Source organism: Solanum lycopersicum, chromosome 11, assembly GCF_036512215.1.
Source record: "Solanum lycopersicum chromosome 11, SLM_r2.1".
Classification (NCBI taxonomy): Eukaryota; Viridiplantae; Streptophyta; class Magnoliopsida; order Solanales; family Solanaceae; genus Solanum; species Solanum lycopersicum.
In genome coordinates, this window is record NC_090810.1 from 58,212,569 (window position 1) to 58,236,886 (window position 24,318).

At 30.3% G+C, this 24,318-nt stretch overlaps 2 protein-coding genes across 6 annotated transcripts; one reads left to right on the forward strand and one right to left on the reverse strand.

Moving 5' to 3' along the window:
• Positions 1-335: 335 nt before the first annotated feature.
• Positions 336-5,996, reverse strand: LOC101252554 (serine/threonine-protein kinase D6PK). 5 transcript variants are annotated; one of them, XM_010315032.4, is made up of 4 exons: positions 5,636-5,954; positions 5,031-5,063; positions 2,594-4,468; positions 336-1,407 (listed from the first exon to the last, which is right to left on the reverse strand). In XM_010315032.4, exons 3-4 carry the CDS (start codon positions 4,243-4,245, stop codon positions 549-551), a joined length of 2,511 nt encoding a protein of 836 aa, XP_010313334.1. In that variant the 5' UTR covers positions 4,246-4,468; positions 5,031-5,063; positions 5,636-5,954; the 3' UTR covers positions 336-548. The 5 variants fall into 5 exon arrangements, with proteins under 5 accessions (XP_010313334.1, XP_069147651.1, XP_025883906.1 ...); XM_069291550.1 differs by having other exon boundaries at positions 5,280-5,900; XM_026028121.2 differs by having other exon boundaries at positions 5,031-5,996.
• A 5,752-nt stretch (positions 5,997-11,748) lies between these two features.
• LOC101252844 (serine/threonine-protein kinase D6PK) lies at positions 11,749-17,695 on the forward strand. The gene is made up of 2 exons (XM_010315035.4): positions 11,749-12,421; positions 16,273-17,695. The coding sequence occupies exons 1-2, from the start codon at positions 11,814-11,816 to the stop codon at positions 17,072-17,074; spliced, it is 1,410 nt and encodes a 469-aa protein (XP_010313337.2). The 5' UTR covers positions 11,749-11,813; the 3' UTR covers positions 17,075-17,695.
• Positions 17,696-24,318: the final 6,623 nt, after the last annotated feature.

A 24,318-nucleotide genomic window follows, 5' to 3' on the forward strand; every position in this document is an offset into this window, starting at 1 on the left:
AGTCACTTTGCAATTCAAATTTTCTTTTTCTATTTTTTCTATATAATTATGTTAAAAAATTTAAAGTACAATTAATATAGTGAAAGCGCAATCAAAATATGATTTTTTGAAGATAAAATTTGTAGAATTAATTTGGAGTTGATATCAAATCGAATATAATTTATTTTACATTACATATCTGAATCATAGCATTCAGACCAACTTGTGTATATCTCAATTGATTCGTAAATATCTCAACTGATTCTACGAAAATCTATTACCTCCAACCAACACGGTTACTAGTTAAATGATAAGTTTGCCCACTAAAGCTTGTAGATGAGCTTTTTCTATTCCAATTGGACATCAGAAAATATCACTTTGATACATAATAGCAGAGTCAACAATTTTATGAAACATGATTACATATATGTTCTTCATGTGTTGCACTTTGTAGAACATGTACACTATATATATATGTTACACTACTGCCTATTAGTTACATAGATCAGACACAATGTGTAAAATGTAAAACCAAACTCTCCTTTCTCATACCTTCAGACTACTGTAATCTAAAACATGTGAAACTCCATGTCCTCTCCTATGTTTTTCAACTCATTTTGACACTTGTCGCGTTCCTTATTTAGTCGGTTGGCATCAGGGACAACGACATTTGTCAAGTCATAGGATCTAGGCATTTCTGGAGGTGTTGAGCATCGAATTAACGCCCAGTTCAGTCCCTCGAAGAATGGATGCTGCTTTATCTCTGCTGCCCCTCTCATAGCTCCTAACCTGTTCTCGGGTTCCTTCTGTAACAACCTTCTGATTAAGTCTCTTGCATGAGAGCTAACTGTAGGACTAGCTGGAAACTTGAGGCACTGAGAAACCACATTGGCTAGTGTATCCTCATTTCCTGGCCCTTTGAAAGGAGTCCTTCCGTATAAAAGCTCGTACAGAAAGATACCCAAGGTCCACCAATCTACAGCACTGCCATGACCTTCCCCTTTGATAATCTCCGGAGCTAGATACTCGTGGGTTCCTACAAATGAGTTGGATCGAGCGTTGGTTGGCTCCACAACAAGCTGTGTTAAAGGTGAGACTTGTGCAGCTAGGTCAGCCTTTATTTTACGTGTCTTTGCTTCTGTAGATAGAAACCTGGGGCCAAAGCAAGATACTTGCCACGACGGATGTAGGCAGAAGGGATCTATGCAGCTAGCTGAGCACGGACTAGACTTTTTTGGAAGCTCAATGATGGGAGAAGACGATTTCACCAAGGTAGGATTAACAGCACACCTAAGAGATAAATCAAAATCAGACAGCATGATATGACCGTCTTCTCGGACCAACACATTCTCAGGTTTTAAGTCTCGGTAGACAACTCCAAGCAAGTGAAGATATTCCAATGCAAGAAGAACTTCAGCAACATAAAATCTGCACAAAAAGTCAAAAAAAAACATCCATAGGTTAAAATATTTAGACTAATTTTGAATATCTCGTCTTAAAATGTGAAACAAAATCAAGGAATCATAATATCTGAAGAGATGAAACAATCCGAAAAAAGGTTGCAAATCCCAACTCATTCCCCCCCCCCCCCCCCCCCACAAATTAATTAACCAGAAAAGTCTCCTTATATAATGTTGTAAGAAGGGATGCAACTGAAATGGAAGCTCATTTACATTACTTCCATTTATTCACTACACTGCTTCAGCATTTGTTTTCCTACATTTTCATCCTCCCCCCTCTTAACGTTGAACTGAATCAACTGTTAGTACACAGCCGTCCTGTCATTAGCTGTCATTTAGCAATCTCTAGATATCGTCTTCTACTGAAAGCAGCATTTACCAGAAATTCAGAGTTCTGCCAAACACAGAAGATCAATGCTCAAGGAAGAAACATGGAAAAGCCAAAAAGGTAAAGATACAAAAGTGAAAATATTAAGGGAAGGAGCAGATAATGTTGGAACATGGAGGCTTCTGAATACTGCCACGCTGACCCTTCAAATTTTAAAGATGCAGAAACTCCCTCTTTCGAACTTAGTATTTTCATTAACCTCCCTTACAAAGTCACAATTTGTTTGAAGATCCAAATTATTGGGAATAATATCTTCATTAAATAGCAGAAAAAGCAAATAGCTGTAACGCAAACTAACTACTTTGATATTTTGATTGGCACATTATTTTATAAAAGCAGTAAAGATGATTTTTTTTCCATAAAAAAACAATTTCAAGGAGAAACAACTATTAGAAGTTTTCAACCTCTTCAAAAACAAAGAAAATAGGTAAGTTTCCAATTTTGTCTTACTTTCTTGCCTGTGCTAGCTTATAAACATGAGTTAGAACAGCACATTAACACATCTGGAGTTCTTATCTATTTAATAAAAATAATTGTGACAGCAAAGTTCAAGCTATCATTTATCAGTAAATTATCAGTATAAGTAATTTTGGTACATGGATGAGATTCCTTTGGGCTGTGAACATAGACATTTTCACAACATATTGGCTCCAACATGTTCTTTATTTCATCGCTTATTTATTTACCTTTGTTTTTTAAATGCATATTGAGAATTGGGAAAAAAGAAATAATTTCAAAGATAAGTACACTATTTAGGAAAAATTACCTGGCAGCTTGTTCAGAGAAACTCTTGCTTGGTTGTTTTTGTCGCAGTACATGCAGATCACCACCTGGACAATATTCCATCACTAAACACGAGTATTTGTCATTGGTAAAATGGGTAAAGAGAGTTGGGAGAAACGGATGATCGAGCATTTGAAGAATTTCTATTTCAGTCTGAGCTCTCGTCATCTTCCTCTTGCTGGTCAGGAAGTAGTTATCCATGACTTTCACAGCAAACAGACAGTTTGTGCCCATTAGCTCAGACAGATAAACATTCCCAATATCCCCACCTCCAAGTTTTCTGAGCAGTTTAAAATGCCTAAAGCCAATATTTCCATGCTGCTTTTGAACACAAACAATAGCTTCCCATCTCAAATCTTTTGACATATGTGGCCGGTAACCACTGCGACTAGACCCACTGAGATAGCTTTCATCACTAAGGCTTGTGGTGCTGCTATAATCCCCAATACTACTCTTCGAACTTTGAGACATCTGCCCCTTTTCCTTTGACCTTGATTTTTCATCAGACTGTGTTAGTATACTTCTTGCTTTGTTACAGTTGTTTGAGCTCAGACCTAGTTTGGCGAAACCAGAATTCAGAGAAGATGAACTAACTTCTACCTCTTCTTTCTGATTGTTCCTCTGAGCACATTCAGGTGTCTGACGAGGAAACTCACTTGTGCTACAAGACAAATCACTATCAGTTCCACCATTAGAATGCTTCGGACGGCTGGTGAAAGAAGATAAAACTTTCTTCTTAAAAAAGGTTTTGCTTCTAAAAACTGGTTTTATCAGACTTGGACTGTTAGACGTAGGATTAGTGACTGTATTTCCAGCACCAAAAAACGAGGAGCAAGAGACAAAATTTAAATCTTGCTCGTACTCCCTGTCTGCTACCATTGCAGCTGCTGGAGCTTCATTTACAGAAGGCACCATCTGATCTCGAACTAGTTCCACTTTATCAGTACAATTTCCAGTTGAAGAATGTGGCAACTCCAATGTCGTCTTCTGGCCAGACACTTCTTTCAAGTACTCATAACCATCAGTTGACTGACAAAGGGCATCACTTTCTGCTGCTATTTCACTTGCCTTATGTTTCAATGCATCTTCACAAGTGAATTGTTCTTGCACTGGAACATTTTCAGGACTCTTATGCAAAGAATCCACCATACTCTTCTCCGGAACGAGGGATATCTCCACCAAATTCTGTATACCTCCATCATCATTATGTTCAGGATCATTGGCCTCAACTATGACAGCACTGTACAGTCTCTTCACAGCTCCTGTTTCTGAGACTGTAGACAACCTGGACGCTTTTGGCAATTGCTTCTTAACAGCAGCCAGCTCTGATGCCTGAGAGATGCATAACCCTCTCAAGGCCTGCTTCAAACTTACAGGTTCAGAAATTCCTATGCCTGATGCACGAGAGGTGCTAAATCTCATTGGCCTTTTCATCGCACGTTTACTCGTCACATCTTTGACACCCCTACTGGAAGGCCTAATCTCTATTGCCTCAAACAGTTTATTAATATCATCTTCAATACAATACTTCTGTATATGCTTTACGTTATGATGTTTTTGTGCACCTTCATTCAGTTTAGATGCAGGATCATCTAGTAACTCTGTAATCTCACTACTACCAGGCAACCTAGCCATTATTACTAAATATATATATATAAGACTGAGAAAAACAAAGTTTAACGCCAGTAACTCTCTAACCCATTTCCAACAAAGCAATATGAAGAGGAAGAAAAACACAAATCAAACAGTACATCAGAAACTCCCCAAAATGGAGAGTAATCATGTTTAACTCCAACGATGAACAAGAGCGACCATACTGGGTACTTGCTTCTTGCTTCTTGTTTCCAGCATTCAACGCCTGATACAAGCAGCGAATGTCAGATATACTGTAGATATTAATCGGACAAGTTAAAACATTGTAAGCGTCAATATTATTGATTGCCTTAAGTTATTTCTCGCCATTATTATTGCTATTGTGACTGCATTAACAAGCTGAATAAAAGCATCATGCAGTTCCCTGGAATTGCAAGTCTGTAGAATACATATATAATTAACCTTGTCTAGCATGGTTCATCTTTTAGAGCATGAACAGCCAGGTCTTCACAACTTAAAAGCAAATTAATGTTGATAAAGTAGTTAGTTCAGATCTTACTAATGCTGGACAACATGTATGAAAGGAAAAACCTATCCACTGGAACAACGAGATGACGCTCAACTACCTACTAATCTATTACCCTAATCTGCGACCAAAATAACTTCCTATCTAAGGCCATGTCTTCAGTAATCTATAGATCTCCCATGGCATCACCAAAAAAACTTAATCAGCAATTAACAAAAAGCAGACGAGATCAAAAAAATCCAATACAACAGGACAAATTTGCAGCTTCTTGTAATATTTTTAAAAAGAAGGAAAAAACAACCTAAACTTGTTATTATCCACCATAAGCAGCAACCTGGAAAAAAATGATCAGAATTGAAGAAAGCGCTCAAAACTTCATTTAAATGAAAACAAACAGGGCTCTTTGAACTCTATATGAATACAAAAGAGAGAAAGATGAAGTGGATACAAGTACAAAGTTGAACTTTTTTGACAATCACGAAAACCCACACATGAGAAAGAGGAGTAAAACTGAATGAGAAAAGATTTATATGAGGTAGAAAGCAAAAACCTGAAAAAGTATCAAGAACTCAAAACTCCATTGAAATGGAAACAAGTAAGGCTCCTTCAACAATATAAGCGTATAAAAAAGAAAAAATTGAAGTGGGTACAAGGAAAAAGTTGATTTTTTAAAAGAAAAACACGAAAACCCACAAAGATAAAGTTGAAAAAAATGAAAAATAATGAAAACCCACAAAGATAAAGTTGATAAAAATGAAAAATAACGAAAACCCACAAATGATTATTACAAAAAAAAAAAAAAAAAAAACTTTGCACAGGAGAAAGAGGGGCGAAATTGAATGAAGAAAAAGATGCAGCTGTGTCATAAAAGGGATACAGAGAGAGAGAGAGTGTAGAAGTAGAAACCTGAAAAAAAAGATGATCAAAAGGTCAAAACTCCATTAAAATGGAAACAAGTAAGGTTTTTTGAACTGTAATTGCGTATAAAATAGAGAAAATTGAAGTGGATACAAGAACAAAATTGAAAATAACGAAAACAGGGAAGAGATTAATACAATAACTTTGAAGATCACGAGAAAAGAAGAGTGAAATTGAATGAAGAAAGAGTTGAATTTTTGGGGGGAATTTCACGAGAAGTGACACTCTATTTTTTTGCTTTTTTTTTGTTTTCGTATTGAAGAGCTCAAAAATGGCGGACAAGAGAAACAATGAGTCGGTGTTCACATCCTTTTTTCTCATTTTCGAAAGTTCGATTAAACTCGAATTCACCTAAAAAAAAAAAAAAAAAATATTTAACATAAATAATTTTTAATAAAGACGATTTTATATATCTAAAAATACTCAAACTAAAACTTTTAATGAAAAATGAAGAAATATTTACTCGAACAAAATGAATTACTCCACTTAATGACAAATCAAACTACATTCATCGTTATAATAACATTTCATCGTGATAATCATAATTTTCTAAAAAAATATTATATTTTACTTCTTTATAACAATATCTTTATCTATAATAAGGAAATATTATTTAATATGCAACTTATTTGATTATATTTTTTAAAATTTACTAAATATAAAAACCTTTTCTCTCTTATTCTCAGATAAATTATTTTACACGATATATCGATCAGATATATCACTTTACGTGATCCATCAAGATATTGAGGAATGTATTCGAAATTGAACGTGTTGTATTTAAATATTGAGTGGTGTATTTAAAATTGAGATATAATGTATAGAAATGAGATATATCGAGCTCAAATTATAAATTGCTAACTAAAATGTATGCTTATACTTTTGATTGATCAAGAGAGACACTAAAAATGAAAAACCGCATCCGCTTCAATCTTAAAAAAATTAATTTCAACTTTTGATCGATTCACATCCATATATATTTAAGAAAAAACACTTTTCCCAACATATGTCAAACACGGTCTCAACGCATTGTCATCCCTATCTATTTAGGCTCAGTTCCAATTTTTTGACTGAAAAATTACATAAATTAATACATTTTAAAAAATAATTATTAATTTTAGCGATATTTTTTGTTTATTATCATTTATAGTAATATTGTGATATATCTGTAATATGTAATAAAGGTGAATTATGTATGCAATGTATTCGAATTATAATTGTTTTTGAAATATATTATGTTTGTTTGGTAAAAAATTTGTCACATTATATTATAAGTGTATTAAAATGTGTGATGAATGTATTATCCATCATTAAAACTTGTATTATATGTGAATAATAAATTGTTCTTTATAATTAAACTTATATTATAAATGAATTAAAAGTGGTCAAGTAAAAAAAATATTATTACTATAAATGATAAATACTTTTTTATTATAATATATTTACGTAAGTTTCATTTTTTGATAACGACTTGTTGTTTTGAAAGCTTATTTGGGCTTGGCCACGAATCAATTTCTATCTGGGCTTGACCACTCTTTTTCTCAAGTCAAATAAATAGCCCAAATCTTATATTAAGATTCTTTTATGTGTTTTTGCATTATCTTGCTTAGTAAATAGATGATATAAATAATAGGGAAACTAACAGAAATTTCACATTTAAATTATTTTATCACCATTTTGCTCTAATAATTTTATAAATCCCCAAAATTTCTCATTTTCACGCATCATTTTAATGTATTTCGTGCATAAAATTAATGTATCTCGTGCATCAAATTAATGTATCTCGCGCATCAAATTAATGTATCTCGCGCATAAAATTAGTGTAACATGTATAAAATGTAATCATATTAGTGTATCATGTATAAAATGTAGTGTATCTTACTTAACGATTAATGTATCTCGTGCATCAAATTAATGTATCAGTGCTTATATTATTGTATCAGTTTTAGAGATTTTTATAACTATAAACTTATAAGAAACAAATGATAATTTTACTTTAAAAGTATGTGATTTCTGTCATTTGCCCTAAATAATATGATTGGTTTTTTTTAGAAGCCTATTTTAAATATGCAATCATCATATGTGTTTTAGGAGTATTGACATGTACATACAATTTTAAATAAATAATTTATTGAGTACTAATACATAGTATTTCTTTTCAAAAATATTAGGTTGAGTTGAATCTATCAAGTCAATCTTACATTTGCGTCTTCTTTTGGCTCATATGAGTAATAATATAGATACTTAGGTTTATCAACATGGGTTGTGGTGTATTGGTGGGAGTGTTTTCACTCTTAACCAAAGGTATGTAGCTCGAGCTTTGGATATGAAGAAAAACTTGTTGGAAGCGTCACCCCCAAATGGGCCCTACAGAGCGCGCACCGAATTTGATTGGAGCTCCAATATGAACTCCGAACATTGGTTGAAAATCGAAAAATAATAAATACTTTAGATTTTAAATTCTAGACTCTAGTACTAGTATATTTATGTCAACTTTTAATTTGTCCCCTAAACTTTGAAGTAAGTAATATGATAATGTATTTTTCAATGTCCCAAAAAAAGTAACTTCTTTGAATTAATTAATATAGATGAACAAATAATTACTGGTGGTTGGAAAACAATACAGGCTGAAAAAATAAGGTGTACATGATCACTATTTATACAAACTTTTAATATGAATAATAAGTAATACTCATTAATTAAATTTATAGTTGTGGTCCTCTATTATTGGTATAGGCTATTATTGTGAATTTGATATAACTTTAGGAGGCAAGGTAGAATTTCTTGTTTAATATATAAAATATATACTAGATAGATGAGTATTTTGTTAGGAATTAACAAAATTGAATCGTTATCGATAAGTCATTTATAAAATCAATTTATTGATTATTGATATTGGATGATCGAATTAATTGTTGGTGAACAGATTAACTTTTTAAAATTAAAGATATATTGATGCGGAAGTGAATTACTTAATTTTCTTATTGAATGAGACGTTAATCCATTAAAAATTATTGTCAAAATTTGAATTTTCTTATATTTCTCAACGTGATTTACCATAAATCAACTTAAGTAGAGCATGAAATGACTATTGAAATGATTGAGTCAATGCACTGTCTAATAATTTCTAATTCGATATTTAAGTCAATCAATAACTTACTGATTGACTAATATTTTAATATATTTAAAATACTGATTTTTAACAAGCTAAATCATGAAGCATAAATGCATAATTATCCGTTCGATCCATTTGACCTACATTTTTTCTATTGTTATAAATTTGTGGGACATAATTACAAATATGGAGTAGGACAAAGATTGAATAAATATGAAAATATTTCACCGACTTATTTGGTTTATATTATTCTTTTTTCAAAATATAGTTTGGCTATATATTACAAATTTATTTATTTTGGTTAACTTTTAAAAGTTATTTTTTTTTAAGGAAAAAAAATTCAAGTAAATTGCGTGTCCACAAAGTTGATTAGAGGGATAATCAAGCTTCTAAATTGAGGGATTTATAGTTTCATCTAATGTTTAATCTTTGTGAGAGCAACTATATTTTCTAACACAATATATATTTTATTATAAGACTCGAACCAACAACTCTAATTAAAGAAGAATGAATCTATAATACATTCAAGGGAACTTTCACATACAGCCATTAAAAAATAGCCTAATTACTCTCCATAGCTATAGGTTGATAATTACAATTCGTAGCTACATATTATAGGGAGGAGAGAGTCGAGCGAGACTGGGAGAGAGAGGCCAAAGAGAGGGGGCAAAATGTGGGAGAGAGGTGAATTGTATATGTATATTGGTTAGATAATTGTATATTATACACATGTATTTGTATAAAAAGCAAGCGAGATTGGGAGAGAAAGGAGAGAGGCGAGCCAGATTGGGAGAGAAGGAGAGAGAGGTTAACGATATTGGGAGAGAGGCAAGCCGGAGAGGGCAGAGAGTGGGAGAGAGCTTAATTGTATTTGTATATAGGTTAGATAATTTTATATTCTACATATGCATTTGTATAAACAAGTGAGAGAGAGAGAGAGAGAGGGAAGAGACGAGCGAGATTGGGAGAGGGAGGAAAGAGGGGAGCGAGAGAAGCAGAGAGTGGGAGAGAGGTGAATTGTATATATATATATTGATTATATAATTGTATAATATACATATGTATTTGTATATTTAGGCGAATTATACATATATAAATGTGGTTAATAATAAAAACTCGAAGTCAGCCCACATAATTAATGTATAATGTTAGTCGTTAATAGTAATTATAGTAAACTATAACTATGATGAATAATTAAGTAGTATAAATTTATTTAACCGCGTAATTTTCCCATAAATTTATAGATTATTTTTTCTTTTGAAACATATTGAGCAGAAAAAATAAAAGACTCCATTAAAATTGATTTTAAGCCACCAATTTTTAGTGAGTTCACGTATATCCAATCACAACTTTAATTTTTAATAACCAATTTTTCAACTTTACCTTCAAATATTGCTATTTATTTTAAGCATCACTCATATCAAAACACATATTATAATAAATTTGCTTGTTTGATGTAACGTTGAATACACACAATTATTACTACCAAAAAATAATTTAACCAACATCTCCAAACTTTTAATTTTATTTTATTTTATTCCTCGAACAACCATAAATGTAACAATTTCAAAATTCAAACTAAGGGGCTAATAAATTGTTCTCCATCATAGTCATTTTCGAATTTATTCCCCTATTCTTTAACTTTTTCTTACTATCGTTTTCTCATTTAATATTTTCTCCTTTGATTTGAATAATTTGATGTTTGAATAAGAGCACGACAAATCAAGATCGCAATTAAAATAAATATAAAATTTACGATGAAATATTTAGTAAATCTTTTGAATAAAATATAAAGTATGAGGAAACATTGTTAAATTACATATATTCATAAATATAAATACGCTTCTGATTCAACTATAAGTACGTGATAACCAAAAACACACCAACAATGGATTGAGCTTTAGCATGAAAATTAGTAAATATGAGGAAAATTATAAAATTGCAATAAATAGCAAACACTACAATTTACAAATTCATAATTTTAAAATACCGTAAGTTTATTTAATAATAGAGATTTTTTTTTGTTTTCTTAATTAGTGGTCTCGTGTTTGAACTCTGCAAATGAAAAAAACTGAGATCCTATACGACGTGAATCTGAAATAGTCGAATTTCAATCTGGATAGCGAATACTAAATGAGAAATTATATAAAATAATTGTTATACTAAAAAGTTTTATTTCGTACTTAAGACGTGATGAAATTTAGCATTGACAATATAATATTTGGTTGTTTATTTGATACACCACATAGCTTTAGTCATGTTGTAATTGGTTATTCTTATGTTGTCTCTCTCTATATAAAAATTATGTATAAATTTAAATATTAGTTTATGCGAAATAAAATACGAATGATAATTAATTTTCTTCCTCATAAATAATGTTCTTATTTTGGCTTTTAATTTTTGCCTCTTAAATTAATAATCTTTAATTTTTGTCCTTTTAGTCTTCAGCACTTTGATTAATAAGAAAGTGGCCAAAATTATCTTTAGAAAACAAAAAATTTTATTAGGCAAATAAAATTCGTAAGACACAAGTTATTATGCCTTACGAAACGAAAAAAAAAATCGCAAGCACAACTTTATTCATCCATTATAAGACGAACGCTACGTTCAAGAGCAATCCTTCTTCACAAACACGTTATAGCTCTCACGTACACAAATATCTAGAGCAATCCTTCTCTATGAACGCGATCAGAGTTCTACGAACACAAAGAACTAAGTCGCCACATTGATTTAGAATCCTAAATCATTTAGAAGAAAATAACATGAGATTTATCATGATTCCAAGTCGTAACATTCAAATACTGACTCGAAATCACGACTTCATATCGCGTGTCGAGAATAAGAAAATATTTTATGGGCCCAATGGTACCCAAAATCTACTACACAAACAACGGACTTTACGTGGCCCAATTCTACCTTTTTTCACGGCCCAAAGCGAATTTCTCTCCCCGAGAAAAATAAAAATTTCACCTTAAAAAAGCTCTTTACGTCTCTTTATTCACTCACATTTTTTTTTCTTCTTCTCCCAAAAGAAAAAAACTCGAGCCAAAAATGGAGCCATGGCTCGACGACTTAGTCGACGATCTTCAAAGCATCAGCTTCAACTCTACTACCACTACCGCAACTGATATTAACCGGTCGACTAGCTCCGGCTCCGAAGCCACATGGACGGCTACGGCTTCTTCTATCTCATCCAGCTCTCTTCACCACCATATCACTAAGCCACGCGCCGCTACTCCTTCCGGTGATCCTTACTGGGACGCCATTACACGGGGTATTTCAACTTCTACTTCGTCGGCAATTTCTCTAACTGATCTCCGATTTCTCCATCGATTAGGATCCGGCGATATAGGTTCCGTTTTTCTCGCGGAAATCAAAGCTGCTCCGGTAACGGAGATTTCGAAATCGACGGCGGTATCGGCGTACTTTGCAGCGAAAGTTATGGATAAGAAGGAACTTGCGAGCCGTAATAAGGAAGGAAGAGCGAGGACTGAACGGGAAATACTTGAAATGTTAGATCATCCTTTCCTTCCCACGCTTTATGCTTCTATTGATTCACCGAAATGGTCGTGTTTATTAACGGAGTTTTGCCCCGGCGGTGATTTACACGTACTCCGGCAACGTCAACCGGCGAAACGCTTCCCTGAATCCGCTGTCAGGTACACTATTCTCTACTCTCATAGTACATTTGAACTATACACATCAACTTCAATCAATACTAATTTTGTTATTCGTGTTATCAAATTAGCTACAAAGTTCATAACTAATTTACTTTTTTTGATATTGATGTTGATAGTGACAAAACTAAACATTTTCACTAACCAATTCAAAAAAATACTACTCTCTCTTTCCATTTTATGTCATACTTTTTTCTTTAATCGAGTATTTGCGTATGAAATTTTTAAATTTTTTAAAATAAGCACAATAATTGATTAATCAAAATGTATAAAAAGACTTAAGTCTACGAATAAATTTATTTGAATCTCAAAAATGCAAAAAAGCAATACATGAAAAATGAAACAAAAGAAATAGTTATGTATAAGTTTTGATTAAATTCGAATGAATTTTTCGATCCTACCTTTATCGTTTTGCTCCTGTGGGGTCCACCAGGTGGTGTTGGAGCTGATAATTTGTCAGTATTATGGTTCCATCTAAGTTGGTCAGTGTCATTTTCTTCTTCTTTTCACTTTGGCCACACTGGATCTATGGTGGACTTGTGCACACTGGATCATTGATTAAAATGGTAATTAATTAGGAAAGATAATTAGAAAATTATGATTAGTCTAATTTATTATTATAAGTTGTGATCCACACGTGCTTAGTATTATGACTTCTATACTTAAAAGTCAAAGTTTAACTTACGCGCCATATGAAATTAAGTTGTTCGAATCTTTAAAAATGTTATTATTTTTATGATAAATTATAAAAAAAAAAATGTGAATTTGAATTAATCAATTTTAAAAGCATAATGATTTTTTAGGAAAAAAGAACTTGTGTGTTATAATTGTTTTGGGATTTATTTATTATGGTTTAGTTGGAGTGATAGAGCTTTTAATGATCATGATAGGAGTGGGCTATATTACTATTTACTAATCAATCAATACATATTTCATTAATTTTTTTAATAGTTGACTTGATGAGGTGCATGTGAAAAAGGAAGGAGCTAATCACCTCTCTAGTCCTTTTTTTAAAAGAATATATTTCATACTAAAATTTTATAATATCAAAGTGAGTTATAAATATGCGATGAGATAAATAAGAATATTTATAAATAAAATATCTCGCCTTTTATATGGATACCATATAGTATTCTCATTATTTTATTTTAATATAAATAGTGAAATAAAATGATTTTGAAATTAACCAACACTTCAAATCAAATTTTTAAATTTGAAAAATATTAATTGATGATATATTTCACTACAAGTATATTTGATTTGGAGTATTTTTTTTTCTGTTTTAAACTCTACCTTCACTCTGTTACTAATATGTTTTTAGAGACTTTCACGAAATAGAGATAAAATCTTTATATACTTTACTTTCTTATCATTTATCAATTAAATTTGTGATTATTATTTGTTATCACACTCGAAAAGAATGAACATGGAGTCACTAAAGTTTTGAGTTGTGTAGATTTTAGGTTTTTTGATTGATGTTTATGTGTTTATATTGAGATTTAATTAAATTTTAGATTATAATAGTAATAATTATATTTTTCTAAAAAAAAAGGTTTTTAACAAAAATAATTATTTTCAATTAAAGATCACTCTAGACTAATCTTCGTTGATATTATGTGGAATCGAATTCGAAAAGATTTTTACCTTCTTTCTTAAGAAAGATAGTCTTGGAAGATTCTATATAAATTTATTAATGAAATCAAGATAGTTAATTCTTCAAATATTTAAATTCTATTTTTGGTAATTGAGTCCAAAGTTAATTTGTCAAACAAACTTTTTAAAATGTAATACTTTTCCAGTTATCATTCCCAAAATTAAGGGGAATAGTCTTGCCTTGTAACTTTTCCTTAATATAAGGAATTTGGAATTTTAATTTTGAAAACTATTTTTTTCTTATTAATATATATTCTTTACCAAAGTGGTCCCTTATTATATTGCAATAAATTGATCTATATGGGAGGCCCCTGTATATATATATAAACTATTCCTATAATTGACAAATATGCCATGTTGGTACACAAGTTATACAGATAATCACAACCTATCTAGACCAAAAATAATAATATGGCTAGAAGGAAACTAGTAGAAATGATTCAAATTTAATTTCTCTAGCTTTTACTTTAGAAGTAGTTTTTGATTGAGCAGAAAATCCTGTTCTCAAGATTATTACTTTTTTTGACTTGACATTTCACTGCCTACATTTGGATTTTTATGATTTGGATGGACCTCTCTTTTGATTATACGATCCCTTGTGACACATGAAACAAAAAAAAAGAAAAATCAGATAATTTTTTATATTTTTATAAATCATTATGTTTAGACAGTTTATACGTATTTTAATTAATTATATAGAATATTTGTTACCTTATATCGATTAGATAGTTAGTAAGTAGTCGAGTAATTTCTCCCTTGTCAGTGGTAGAGCATGGTCATAGTCTGGAGTAACATCATCACTACAGTTCTTCCTTTTCTTTTTTTTTTGGTTATCAATATGATTTCTACTCTTTTTCTTAAACACAATTTTTCTTAAAGTTGAGGGCTTCTGAGAAATAATCTTTCTACCTCCACAAAGGTTAGGATAAGGGCAACGTACTTCCCATCCTCCCAAGACCCACTTATGAGATCATAGTATATTATACCAAATAACTTTGTCGGTCAAACTTGTACTAACCAAAAGATCAACAATTCACACCTAAAATAGTAGACGTAAAATAATGTCTCATAATAATTTAATTCTTTGTCAAAATGCAATACTACCTACTGAACTAATCAGAATTATTGGGGGTACATAGTCTTTCCCTTCTTGTTTCCCATGTTCATTGTTTTGCCTACAAAGTACAAGGATATATTTTGCATATAAAGATATGCCCTGTTTGTGTAGGCCATACTTTTCAACTAATATGTGGGTGAGTTTATTCTAATATACTTGCATTATCTTTTCAATTTGCTCATTGTCTACCTAGATAGTCGATATCCTATCCTAGTGGGAGATAACATATACCTCGTGGAATTAGTTGATGTTTGTGCTCATGTTAATTCGGACAGCTGTTATTATACTTGATTCATTTACTTTGTTCGTCTTCCTATTTTGTTATCGTTATTTTCCTTGTGTCTATCAAAAACAACCCTCCCTATCCCATAAAGGTAAGGTTAAGGTATGCGAAGAAAACCTTTCTCAGAGATAGCACTTGTGAAAATCCTTGGTATTTTCTTCTTTTATGGATATCCCACAAACTTTTTTTTTTCTCATTTTAATTAATCTAGTACAAAATGTAATGATGTTGCACTTGTGGAAAGCAACCAAACGAAGAGCACAAAAAGGAGAAGAGGACAGTAAAGTTGCGCCATGATATAGGGACAATGTTTCAAGGACCTACTTTTTTAATCTTGCTACGTTGCATGGGGAAACAATTAGGGGGGCCAGCATATATTCCACAAACTAAAGTATAGAGTAGTTTTGCTATCTTTAAAGAAGCATATTGGTCCCCCTCCCCATATGATAAGAGTTGAAACAAACTTCTTTGTGCAGCCGTGAGGTCTTGGATCCTCCTTGGTTTCGAACCTTAGCATGAAAAAAATCTTGCTCGGGAGCACTTTCCTATTTAATCATTCTCGTGTGTCTCAGAATCAATACAAATATCGAATACTAGATAAAAAAGTGGGCGTTAAAAAGTTTTGAGTCATAAAGTTCTTGCTTCATTTACTATGGTTCTTTTCTTTGTTCCCTCAGATGCTTCCATTAGTCTTATCTTCTTGTGTTTAACTTTTTACATTTCGAATCTCCTTAGTGAAAATCCTCATGTTACCACTTGCTAATCTCATGGTATCTACAGGTTCTATGTGTCGGAGGTGGTGGTGGCGTTGGAGTACATTCACATGATGGGAATAGTTTACCGCGACTTGAAACCTGAAAATGTTTTGGTCCGATCAGATGGTCATATCATGCTCACGGACTTTGATCTCTCGTTAAAATGTGACACCTCTACATCAACACCAGCTCAAGTGATTTCAAGCCAAAATACACCTAATGGTGGACCTCAACAAAATGAGTACAAAATTGAACCACCAAAGTTCACAGCTTCTTCATGTATCCTTCCAAACTGTATAGTACCTGCTGTTTCATGCTTCCACCCGAAAAGAAAGCGAAAGAAGAAGGCAGGACATGCTGGTGGCCCTGAATTTGTAGCTGAACCAGTCGATGTTCGTTCCATGTCCTTCGTGGGAACTCACGAGTATTTGGCACCAGAGATTGTATCAGGTGAAGGTCATGGTAGTGCAGTAGATTGGTGGACACTAGGGATATTCATATTTGAGTTGCTATATGGAGTAACACCTTTTAAAGGTATAGACCATGAACTAACCCTAGCTAACATCGTTGCCCGAGCCCTCGAATTCCCTAAGGAACCATCAATGCCAGCCCCAGTTAAAGACCTGATATCACAACTCCTTACTAAGGATCCCGCGCGAAGAATGGGATCAACTATGGGTGCTACAGCAATCAAACACCATCCATTCTTCCAAGGAGTCAATTGGGCACTTCTAAGATGTACTTCACCACCATTCATTCCTCCTCCATTCAGTAAAGAATTTCTCTCTGATGGAAGTTGCCCTGATACCTCAGTTGAATACTACTAGCCTATATCCCTCAGACTCTTCAGAAATATTGTTGCACTCGTATCAGATCCTACTACTAACTAGTGTGAATAAAGACTCAAAAAAAGTCAAAAATTTTGGACCAGAAAAGAATGGAAGAAGAAGAAAGAAGTGATTTGTGGTGGACTTTTGTTGGATCTTAATGAATATTGACCCACCAATATGAATATGAGGCTATATGAATACAACAAAGACATTAGTTTTTGTTGTTGTTTGCTAGCCAATGCTCTATTGTACATTGCTATTATTATAGGTGGACAAAGAAAGGAAGGTTCATTTTCTAAATCTTTTATAAGTCAATGCCTTTGTCTAAAACATTGGATCCTGACAAAATACATGTAGACAATTGTTACACAAGCAAAGGGCCTGGTTGTGTGAAGGATTTGGTTGGGTGGTGGAAGGTCAAGAATATGGGTCAGCATCATGTTTTTGCTAATCTTGTTCTTTTCCTTGTGGAAAAGCATGATGTTTCCATGTGATTTGTTTAATTATTAGGATCTTGTAAGGTTGTAGGGTAGTAGCTAGTCATGGGTGGGTGCCTTGTGAATTTCATAAATTACATAAAAATATTTTCCACATAAATAATTATCATGGTATTTATTAGACCTTTTTTCCGTAGATTATTCTGATTGAATTTCAAATATCATCCTACACACTCAAGAGTGTTGGACGTGTTCTCTACAATAACATCCGCGATGCATCTATTTCATGTTTGTGTTGTTATTTTTTGTAGACATAATACATAAATAACTTGATTTCAGCGGATAACTATGTTCTTCAATTTTGATTACGCACAAGTAGGTATTTAAACTTCTATAAAATTGAACAAGTATACACACGTCCTTCCTGGTATAATCCACGTAGGACAAATGAGTCAATTTGCTCAATTTTAAAGGAAGTTTTAAGTGCCTACTTGTGCAAACCTAAAGTTAAAAATCATAGTTGTCAACTAACGGTAAGTTAAAGACCATGGTTCTGTATTATGCATTCATTTTATGTTGTTGGTGTTCATGTTAGTTTACGAGCACTATTATACCGCGATAGATCGAAAGAAATCACTTACTATTATTTTTTAGACTGTGGCAATTATTTTGGTAGGATTAGTTTTGTTTATTGATGGTGGTTGATGTGCTTTCTTGATTTGATTTGGTAAATTGGTTTTGTCTGATGATTATGATAATTATATCGACTGTCATGAAGAAAGAGTTAATTATGGAGAAAAGTGTAATTATAATACTTAATAAAGTAAGGAGATAAAGCTCCTTTTAGACTAATTATGATCATTGTAGAATTCATTAGAGAACAAACAAAACATAATTTTGTAGCTTCTAATTGGAATCTTGAGCAATGTGATTAGAAATTATTATGGCCAATAACTTTTGATAGCTTCTATAGGAATTGATTTTTTCGTTTCGAAACAAATATCGTTTTAACTTATTTTATATTTGCTGAGAAAATTAATATGGTATGATATTTCCATTAAATATAGTTAAAGTCGATTATTATTTTTTGTTTGAAATTTTTAAAACAATTTTAATTTTAATTTTTTTTTTACTATTACTAACTTGATATTTATTTTGAATCGAATCGAATAATTAGAATTTAAAAATGACCTACTACAATTAACCAAGTTGGGTCCATGCATAGGGGTTATTGTTTCCTACAAAAGGAATAAGACAAAATTATTGGAGAAGGGGATGAGTTTTCAACCACTCTCAAATAGTTTCCGCACCAAATTCTTTCTTAGTAGGATAAGTATCGATAATTTTATCCATCAAAATTTAAAAGATACAAAAAAGTTATTAAATGTTTTTTTATTACGATATTTGGTTATCAAATATTTTTATTTTTACTATAATAATAATGTTTGAATCAACTTATATATATTTCAATTGTTTTTGAGAAATATTCGAATTCATTCAGTATAATTATTTTCTCTTTTTTTATAGAAAAATGTCCTTTTCATATTTGATTATTTTTCAGAATTTAGTTTTGACATATCTTTCACACGATACCATCTTATATAGTCACTAAAAGAGTTTCGTTAAAGAGGAGATTATACTCTCAATAATTTTATGTATTTTATATTAGTTTTCTCTATGTAGATTAATTAATCAAATCTTATTAAAGATTATGTTTCTTTTCGTATATTTTCTTTGTTTACGATTTATTATCGTTCAAGACTTATTTTGTTAGTTTTCACACTATGTTATGTCATTGTGATCCCAATGCCGACTACCTTCCATCAATATAGTAATATAGAGAATTGAATAGCTTTATTCATCTAAATTTGAACAATAAAGCGAAATCACCTAATACTTCTGTTTGATTTGATATTAAGTTAAAAGTAATTGAATATAGAGATTGGTTTTAATATTTTAATATCTAAAATTTGATTTTCAACAAACGAATTGATTCTTGTTTGAATTAGCTATGAAAATTTCTCAAACAATTTTTTTGGGATAAATGACAGAAATCTCACCTTTAAACTCTCTTATTATCATTATCTCCTATTAGTTTTACAAATTTCCAAAATCCCTTATTTTCACACATCAAATTAATGTATCTGCGCATCAAATTAACGTATCTCACGCATCAAATTAATGTATCATGTATAAAATGTACATCAAATTAGTGTATCATATATATAAGATGTATTATATCTTACTTAATAATTAATGTATCTCGTGCATCAGATTAATATATCAGCGCTTATATTATTGTATCATTTGAGGGAATTTTGTCATTATAAACTTATAAGGGACAAATAGTAATCTTGTCGTAAAAGTATGTGATTTCTGTCTTTTGCCCTTTTGTTATTATTATTTTGGCCTATTGTACGTTTTTGGATCTTATATGTCATATCAACAGTTATATACCTTAAAAATTTAAAATAAGAAAAAGAAAATCTTATCGAAACTTTTAATTAACATTATCGTATTTTTCTTTCTATTTTTTTTCTCAAACATGATCTAATTTTATCGTCATTTTCCTGAGATATATTTGTATTTCTATTATATAGAAGAGTGAAGTAGTAGGACAACAATGATAATTTTGCAATTTTAAACATTATTATGAGCAAAGTTCTAAATTTATGATTTTATAATTAATTGTCAAAATAGTTTTCTACAAGAATCCAATTTTTCTTTTCAAGAGTCACAAAAAGTTTTGTTTCATGTGTGGCCCACAAACTCATTTTATTTTATTTTTAAAATCAATTTGTATTTATTTGATTATAATAGTAATGTGAAAAATATTTTTACTTTATACTCGTGACAATTAAAATCGTTCATATATAATTATTACTACTACAACATATTCAGTGTAATCCTACAATCTTTCATGTATGTAATTTCTTTTTTAATTATATATAATGTTTTTAAACATAAGTATTCATATAGTTTAATTTAACTTATGTTATCTCCAAAATAATATTTATTTATCTTTAGAAATTGTGACTTAAATAAGAAAACAAAAATAGCTCAATTCTAAATAGATAAAAAAAAAATAGAGAGTTGATAATGTAAGAATTGATAAATAATGACCGCATAACTGTAGTTTAAGAAAATACATAACCAATTAACGGGATAAATTTTGAAAAGTATAAATATATGGGATCAAAAATTAATTTGTCATAGAATTTTATATCATATACTTAGGATACTTCCACAAAAATTAGACTATGGCCCTTCATATGATAGTGAGTTGCACTTTTTAGTCTTGATTTCTACTTTTTACAATCTTGAATCATGATAAATTATGAGTGCTTTACGATTTATAAATAAATATTTTTTCAATTAATATCAATACTTGAATTTCAGAATTAAGTTACTTTATTACCTTATTTATATTAAAATTTTAGTTATCATCGATTAGATATTGATTAAAAAAACTATAAAATATAATTGTGAAAAAGAATTAGCATTTTCATTTTAAATTTTGTTAAATAGCAAAATAATTTTTTTTTAAAAAAAAAATTAACTAAAGTTTGTACTCACTCCATTTTGATTTATGTAATGTTTATTTGACTTAAAATGAAGTTATTTAAAAAAAATATTTTTAAAACTCGTGGTCTAAAACAAACCATAGATGTTCATATGACTATAAAGCTTCTTACTAAAAATAATATGTATATTATAAAGTCAAAATGTTATTAATATATTAATACATCATTCTTTTGAAATTGACTTAAGAGAAAAATATGTCACATTAATTAAGTTAAAATAACATAAATTTTCACAGTTTTAAGAGTTAATTACATTATATCTCTATTTATTTTTTCAAATTACAAAAAAATTCTTAGAATTAAAAAAAAAAAATTATCAGCAGACATACGGATAAATCAGTCATTATACATTGATATTCAGAAAATTTGCAGACACATAGCTCACGGATGATTCCGAGAGCAGAGAGTTATATTTGAGAGAGAATATGGATGTACCCTAGAGGAAAGAGATGTATCCAAGAAACAATAGAGATGTATTCAAGAGGGAATGAGGATGTATTCAAAGAGAATATGTATGTATACGAGAGGAGATAGTGATGTATCTGACAGAGGAGAGAATGTATTTGATAGAGAATTTTTGTAATTTTTTAAAAAACTAGAAAAATTTAAAAACTATGATAAAATAATATGTGAATTTTGATTAAAAAAATTAAAATTATAAAGATAATTCATTATATTGGGTCCGTGAACGAACCTTAACTATCTAGTTTAAATATAATTCAAATTTTATGATTTCTGGACATAAATACTTTGTATTTGTTAAATTCTAGATAAGTTATTTATATATATTCAAAAGATTAACACAAATATAGATATGAATAACAAATGTAATTAAATTTTATTGAATCAATAACTTGTTAAGTTTAGAACCACCCAGAGGAATATTCAAATTAGGGGAAACTACATAGTTAGACATATTTCACTACGTAAAATATATGTTACTACTGTTTATATTTTCAAAATGTTACGTATTTTATCACTAATTAAAAGTTTCCTCTCATATAACGAGGAAGATATACGTCGATACCACTGTTAGATAGACCAAAATAGAGAGAAAAGCTAGTGAAATTCGTTATGTAACTCAGATACACGTGAATCACATGCATCCGTTTGGGTATAGTATATCTTGAATAAATTACACCGTACTTTGACCTCATGTATCTCAATATACATGTATCTTGACGTTTTTTGATACACAAGAATCTAATAAGATTCATAATATTCCAATTAAAGTGTATCTAAATAATTAACTCTTAAACTAGTGAAATTTATATAAATTTATCTTAAAATTATTAGATGAAAATACTATACTGGATAAAACAATTTTTAATTACAACATCACAAATTTATATGTGAATGTATATTATTTAATCATAGCCAAGTGATAAAGATTTATATGGAAGACAATCCCCACTCCACTCCATTTTTATTTACTCAATTCATTTGTTTGTAGTGAGAAAAATTACAAATAAATAAATAAAAAAGAAATTAAAACTTAATAAGAATTAGACAGAGTGGATTGAGATTCATTTCTTGAATCATTTTAGTCCAACTTGTTTTAGCTCAAATAAATTTTGAGCGGGTCATTAACTCGTTCATTTATTAACTCAGCTTATTTTTATTTTTACGGCGTTCAAATTAAGCTCAACTCGCTAACACTTTGTACAAATAATTCTCATTATACTTAATTATATAGATCAATTACTATGACTATGGATTATGGGCCAACTAATGGTTAGAAAAGAACTGTTGGGCTTTAGCTAACTGGGCTAAACTAAGCACTTTTCAAAGCAACAAATTGGGCTTTTAATTGAATTTGGATACCCAACTCAAAGAGTATATTTATGACATTTTAACATTTCTAGTCAATCAATTTAAAAAGATTTAATCAAATTATTATGTATAGTTTGTAGTCATCATCACATATATTTTTGGGTCGTTTAATTGCTAGTTAAAGTTATACATGTATTAGTATTGCAAGAAAGTAGTTATACGTGCATTAGTTATTTCTTCGTTTACCTTACATAATCGATATATATCCTTGTAAGTTATACATGTATTAATAAAGCGAAATCGTAGATCAATAACCAACCATCGTACATGATCCGTTGAGTTTTGTATATAACTGCTAATATGCTACCAAACATGGTAGTAGATTAGGAGTATTTATGTTGGTTTTAATACATGAATAACTTATGTCTAACAAGCGACCAATCGATCTCTAAAGGGTCATTAAGGACCAAGTGTCTGATTGAACTAGCCTATTTTTAAGTATTTTTTTAAGTTTCAAAAAGTGTTCAGAAAGGTTAAAAGTGTTTTTGAGCACTCACTCTTAGGCTAAAAATGTTTTAGAATATGTCAAAAGTCGTTGGGTACCCTCTAATTATGACTTTTAACTTATAAGTTACTTTTTATAAACTCATCCAAACATGTCCTAAGCATGGGTAGATCTATATATTATCTCATGCATGTATTAGTTATCCCACATTCTATCTTGTACTCTCTCCGTTTCAAAATAATTGAACTAGTGAGATATTTTTTTATATTTCGAATTAACATAATTGTTCAATCATCAATACTACTTTCAGAATATTCTTTCCTTTTTTTTATCCTTCATTTGAATTTTCTATGCAATGAGTTCAAGAAACACCCCAACAATTTAATTATTTATAAAGGAATGAGTATTAAATAATAAATAAATTATCTCATAACTTATAGTTATATCAGTTAAGCGGGTTTTAAAAATGTATTATATTAATTTTATATTTGAATAATTTGTATCCTATTCAACTACTAAACATAGCATTACTTATGAAAAATTAGATACATATATAACTCATATCTAAACCAACTATCAAATGACAGTATAATAAGCGCATATTCGTATAAAATAATGCACTAATAACAAAACTATATTTAAAATTTTACATAAAATAAATTCAGAACATTGCCAAAATTTAAAAATCCTATTTGAAAGCAATTTCAAAACTATTTTAAAAATAAAATATGTTTTTTAATTCATCAAATTACATTTTTAAAAGTGTTTAGTGAGATTAAACTGATAAATCTTTATCATTTATGAAATGCATGTTCTATAATATAGTATTTTGATTATTAGTTGTTAATATTAGATTTGAGAAATATTTAAGAATAAATTAATATTAACGTACTACACAATATTGAAGCAGGAAAATGAAATGAAACTCACATTAAATGTTTA